Source organism: Pristiophorus japonicus, chromosome 5, assembly GCF_044704955.1.
Source record: "Pristiophorus japonicus isolate sPriJap1 chromosome 5, sPriJap1.hap1, whole genome shotgun sequence".
Taxonomy (NCBI): domain Eukaryota; kingdom Metazoa; phylum Chordata; class Chondrichthyes; family Pristiophoridae; genus Pristiophorus; species Pristiophorus japonicus.
Window position 1 is genome coordinate 228,271,402 of NC_091981.1, and position 6,220 is coordinate 228,277,621.

The following is a 6,220-nucleotide window of genomic DNA, read 5'->3' on the forward strand; positions in this document are numbered from 1 at the left end:
CTTTTTCTATTTTTCTCTTTTAGTTTCTCTTTTTATTTATCTCTTTATTTCTCTTTTTATTTATCTCTTTATTTCTCTTTTTATTTATCTCTTTATTTATCTCTCACATACACTCTATATACACACACACCCCCCCCCCCCCTTCTTCTCTGCCTCCCCCACATCCCCCACCCCCCTCCCCCCCACACCCCACCCCTCTCCCACCCCCCCCCCCACCCCTCCCCCCCTACCTCCCCCCTCTCCCTCACCCCCCACTCCCACCCTCTCCTCCCTCTCACCCCCTCTCCCACCCTCTCCCTCCCTCTCACCCCCTCTTCCTCACCCCCTCTTCTCCCTCTCACACCTCCCACCCACCCCCCCTCTCCCCCCCCCCCCCCCCTCTCACCCACCCCTCCTCCCACCCTCTCACCCCCCCTCTCCCACCCTCTCACCCACCCTCTCACCCACCCTCCTCACCCACCCCCTCTCCCACCCTCCACACCCACCCTCTCACCCACCCCCTCTCCCACCCTCTCACCCACCCCCTCTCCCACCCTCTCACCCACCCCCTCTCCCACCCTCTCACCCACCCCTCTCCCACCCTCTCACCCACCCCCTCTCCCACCCTCTCACCCCTCTCCCACCCTCTCACCCACCCCCTCCCACCCTCTCACCCACCCCCTCTCCCACCCTCTCACCCCCACCCCCGCTCCCACCCCCTCACCCACCCCCTCTCCCACCCTCTCACCCACCCCCTCTCCCACCCTCTCACCCACCCCCTCTCCCACCCCCTCTCCCACCCCCTCTCCCACCCCCTCACCCACCCCCTCTCCCACCCTCTCACCCACCCCTCTCACCCACCCCCTCTCCCACCCCCTCTCCCACCCCCACCCCCTCACCCACCCCCTCCCACCCCCTCTCCCACCCCCTCACCCACCCTCACCCACCCCCTCTCCCACCCCCTCTCCCACCGCCTCACCCACCCCCTCACCCACCCCCTCACCTACCCCCCCCACCCCCTCACCCACCCCCTCTCCCACCCCCTCACCCTCCCCCCCTCCCACCCCCTCACCCTCCCCCCCACCCTCTCCCCCCCACCCTCCCCCCCACCCTCTCCCCCCCACCCTCCCCCCCACCCTCTCCCCCCCACCCTCCCCCCCACCCTCTCCCCCCACCCCCTCACCCACCCCCTCTCCCACGCCCTCTCCCCCACCCTCCCCCCCACCCTCTCCCCCCCACCCTCCCCCCCACCCTCTCCCCCCCACCCTCCCCCCCACCCTCTCCCCCACCCTCTCCCCCCCCCACCCTCTCCCCCCCCACCCTCCCCCCCACCCTCCCCCCCACCCCTCCCCCCCACCCTCTCCCCCCTAACCTCTCCCCCACCCTCTCCCCCCCACCCTCTCCCCCCCACCCTCTCCCCCCCACCCTCTCCCCCCCACCCTCTCCCCCACCCTCTCCCCCCCACCCTCTCCCCCACCCTCTCCCCCCACCCTCTCCCCCACCCTCTCCCCCCCACCCTCTCCCCCACCCTCTCCCCCCACCCTCTCCCCCACCCTCTCCCCCCCACCCTCTCCCCCCCACCCTCTCCCCCCCACCCTCTCCCCCCCACCCTCTCCCCCCCACCCTCTCCCCCCCACCCTCTCTCACCCTCTCTCACCCTCTCCCACCCTCTCCCACCCTCTCCCACCCTCTCTCACCCTCTCCCACCCTCTCTCACCCTCTCTCCCTCTCTCTCTCTCTCAGCGGCACGAACAGCTGCAGAATTCTCCCTGGCTGAAGCACTTTCACACAGGTAGGAAGATGGTTTATTTAATCTTTTCTTGGCTTATAAATGTTTATTCAGGTTGGATTTATTTGTATAATATTTGTACAAGTATAAATAAGGATTTATTGTCGAATTTAATGAGTTCCCTTCCCCCCCCACCTCGTTCTGGACGCCTAATTTGTAACCTGCGCCTGATTTTTTAATGTGTAGAACAGGTTTTTTCAGTTCTACAAAAATCTTCACTGGCGCCATTCTACTTTAGTTTGGAGTACATTTTCACTGTGGAAACTTTCAAATCAGGCGTCAGTGGCCGGACACGCCCCCTTTTGAAGAAAAAATTCTGTTCTAAACTAGAACTGTTCTACCTGACTAGAACTGCAGAAAAAAACATGTGGAGAATTGCGATTTCTAAAATAGTCCGTTCTCCACCAGTTGCTCCTAAAAATCAGGCGCAAATCATGTGGAAACTTGGGCCCATAGAAACATAGAAAATTACAGCGCTGAAGGAGGCCATTTCAGCCCATTGTGTCTGCACCGGCCGACAAAGAGCCGCATGGCCCTTCGTCAGCAGCCCTAAAGGTTACATACAAACCCATGAACAATAACGGAAAGGCAAAGAGCACCCAGCCCAACCAGTCTGCCCCACTCCACTGCAACACCCCTTATACTAAAAACATCAACACTCCACCCCAACTGGAGCCTTGTGATCTCCTGGAAGAGGTAAAAACCAGATAAAAACCCAGGCCAATTTAGGGAGAAAAAATCTGGGAAAATTCCTCTCCGACCCATCCAGGTGATCGAAACTAGTCCAGGAGATCACCCTGACCGTTTTCTATTCCCTGCAGTACTTACCGTTATATCTGCACCGACCAACAAAAGTTCGTCTAGTCTAATCCCAATTACCAGCTCTAGGTCCGTAACCCTGCAGGTTACTGCACTTTAAGTGCCCATCCAACCATCTCTTAAAAGTGGTGAGGGTTTCTGCATCCACCATTCTTCCAGGCAGCGAGTTCCAGATTCCCACAACCCTCTGCGTAAAGAAGCTCCCTCTCAAATCATCTGTAAACCTTCTACCAACCACCTTAAAACTATGCCCCCTCGTAATAGCCTCCTCTACCAATGGAAATAGACCCTTACTATCCACTATATCCAGGCCCCTTAATATTTTGTACACCTCGATGAGGTTACCTCTCAACCTTCTCTGTTCCAATGAGAACAAACCCAGCCTATCCAATCTGTCCTCATAACTAACATTCTCCATTCCAGGCAGCATCTGAGTAAATCGCCTCTACACCCGTTCTAGTACAATCACGAAATTCCTATAATACGGTGACAGAACTGCACGCAGTACTCCAACTGTGGCCCAACCAAAGTATTATACAATTTAAGCATAACCTCCCTGCTCTTATGTTCTAGCCTCAGCCAATAAAGACAAGCATTCTGTATGCCTTCTTATTCACCTTATCCACCTGGCCTGCTACTTTCAGGGATCTGTGAACAAGCACTCTAGGGTCACTTTGTTCATCTACACTATTAAGTGGCCTACCACTTAATGTGTATACCCTTTCCTTATTAGCCCTCCCAAAGTGCATCATCTCACACTTCTCTGAATTCCATTTGCCATTGCTCTGCCCACCTGACCAGTAGATTGATACCCTCCTGCAGCTCATGACTTTCCTCTTCATTATCAACCATACAGCCAATTTTTGTGTCGTCTGCAAACTTCTCAATCATACTTCCTATATTCAAATTAAATCACCGATATATACCACAAAAAGCAAGGGACCCAGTACTGAGCTCTGCGGAATCCAACTGGAAACATCCTTCCAGTCACAAAAACATTCATTAATCATTACCCTTTGCTTCCGACCTCCAAGCCAATTTTGGATCCAACTTGCCATTTTGCCCTGGATCCCATGAACTTCATGACCAGTCTACCATATGGGACCTTATCAAAAGCCTTGCTAAAGTCCATATATACTACTTCATACGCATTATCCTCATCGAACCTCTTGGTTACCTCCTCAAAAAATTCAATCAGGTTCGTCAAACACGATCTTCCCTTAACAAATCCATGCTGACTGTCACTAATTAATCCTTGCCTATCCAAATGCAGATTTATCCTGTTTTTCAGGATTTTTTCCAATAATTTTACCACCACTGACGTTAGGCTGACAGGCCTGTAATTACTCGGCTTATTCCTTTTACCCTTCTTAACCAAGGGTACTACTACATTAGCAGTCCTCCAATCCTCCGGCGCCATGCTCATATCCAAAGAGGACTGGAAAATGATGGTCAAGGCCTCTGCTATTTCCTCTTTTACTTCGCTCAACAACCTGGAATGCATTTCATCCGGGCCTGGGGACTTATCTACTTTCAAAGCTGCTAATCCCCTTAATACTTCCTCTCACTATATTTATTTCATCCAGAATATCACACTCTTCCTCCATAGCAGTATCTGCATTACCTCTTTCATTTGTGAAAACAGATGCAAAGTATTCATTAAGAACCCTACCAACATCTTCCACCTCCTCACAAAGATTACCCTCATGGTCTCTAATAGGCCCTAGCCTTTCCTTAGTTACCCTCTTACTCTTAATATATTTATAGAACATCTTAGTTTTACTGACCAAGAATTTCTCATGCTCTCTCTTAGCATTCCTAATATCTTTTTTACTTTTACCTCTTATTTTTCTATATTCCTCCAAAGATTCTAAAGTATTTAGCTGTTGATATGTATAATAAGCATTCCTTTTTTTCTTAATCCTCCCCTGTAAGTCTCTTGACATCCAGGGGCCTCTAGAATTATTTTTCCCAGCTTTTTTCTTTAAGGGCACGTGTTTGGCCTGATCCTTTCGGATCGCCTCCTTGAATGCCTCCCACTGTTCCAACACCGATTTACCCACAAGTAGCTGTTAAAACAGGAAGGTCAAACATATGACCTGCGACCTTCAGTGTGTTATACCAATACTCTTAGGCACTGCTTCTTACAGCCAGGGACCTTGCACAGTTCATGCTCCACCTAGTTTTTCATGCATTTTGCAGAACAGGAACATTCTTTGCATATTTAAAAATAATTTTTTTTTTTACATATTTAAATTAATCCAATGCTGATTTCAGGCAGTCACCAGGGATGCCAAAAAGCAGTGAGGATCAATATGGCAGTGGTCAAGCTGCCGGCACATATTAGGTGCAGCACTTTGCACCCAGAAATTAGAATACATTCTGCCAGTTTTACATCTAGAAAACAGGTGAAACACATATCTAATTTTTACCACAGTTTGTCCAAATAACATGTGCTGTGTGTGATCCACACCAAGTGAAAAGATATCTAATTAAATCAACCATGGAAATTGTGTTTCACACCCCGGGCTTAAAGGGTTACATTATGAAGGCAGGTTACATAAACTTGACTTGTGTTCCCTTGAGTTTAGGAGGTTGAGGGTAATCTAATCAAGATGTTTAAAATGATGAAGGGTTTCAATAGGGTAGATACAGAGCAACTGCTTCCTTTAGTGGGGGAATCCGGAACAAGAGGGCATAATTTTAAAATTAGAGCGAGGCCATTTAGGAGTACATTTTTGTTCTTGCAAAGGGTTGTGGAATCTGGAACTCTCTCCCTCAGAAAGGCAATTGATAGATGTTTGTTGGGTAAGGATATCAAGGGATATGGATCAAAGGTGGGTAATTTTGTTGAGGTACAGATCAGCCATGATCTGATTGAATGATGGAATAGGCTCAAGGGGCTGAATGGCGGACTCCTGTTCCTACGTTCCTATAGCAAACAATTTGTCTGTGACGAACTATGCACCAATGCACAGCAGATCGACGAGTGCCTCCAGTGCCTGTCAAGAATGACTCTCCTTTTTTTATTGGGCGTGGGCATCGCTGGCAAGGCCAGCATTTATCGCCCATTCCTAAAATTGCCCTACTGCTTAAAAATGTAGTATGTTTATGAACTTTAGTCACTAGAAATACAATGCCTATTGTGGAACTGAAATATTTGTCGATTTGAAGCACAAGTGGCATAACTCCTTATTTTGAATGCAGTGTCTGCAAGGTCTTTTGCAGGTCAACTAGAGGTAGGAGCACTCGAGCTTTCTATTCTTGCTTTGGGTAGTGAGAGGTGGATGCCAGGCACCTTCTGTGTTAACAGGCAAACCAGATTTCACTCCAATGTTCCTCCTCTTCTTCTCCAAGAAACACAGATGCAGGAGCATTTCAATAGGAAATTCATTGAAACAGAAGTTGGAGAGGGAAAGAATGGGCGGCCCACAGTATATGATAAAGCCGTTGTCAAAAATCAAAACCAGCTGAGAAATAAGCTAACTGTGAATCCTTGTAAATTAGCTGGTGGGGCTAATCCACTTCCAGCTCTTGTGTAGTGCCTAGTAATGCTGCATGCCCATTTTGCATGGGCATGATTAGTGTTCAGCATAAATGAGGTGGTAATGAAAGAAAATAGGACAAATGGTC

General features: G+C 50.0%; 1 protein-coding gene across 1 annotated transcript in view; it reads right to left on the bottom strand.

The window, feature by feature from the left end:
• The window catches only part of LOC139264149 (alpha-2,8-sialyltransferase 8F-like), an 86,352-nt gene extending 82,345 nt beyond the window's left edge, over window positions 1–4,007 (bottom strand). Inside the window, exon 1 of the mRNA XM_070880235.1 lies at window positions 3,910–4,007. Coding sequence (XP_070736336.1) covers window positions 3,910–4,007 — 98 coding nt within the window. The remainder of the gene's footprint in view (window positions 1–3,909) is intronic.
• Between the last annotated feature and the right edge of the window lie 2,213 nt (window positions 4,008–6,220).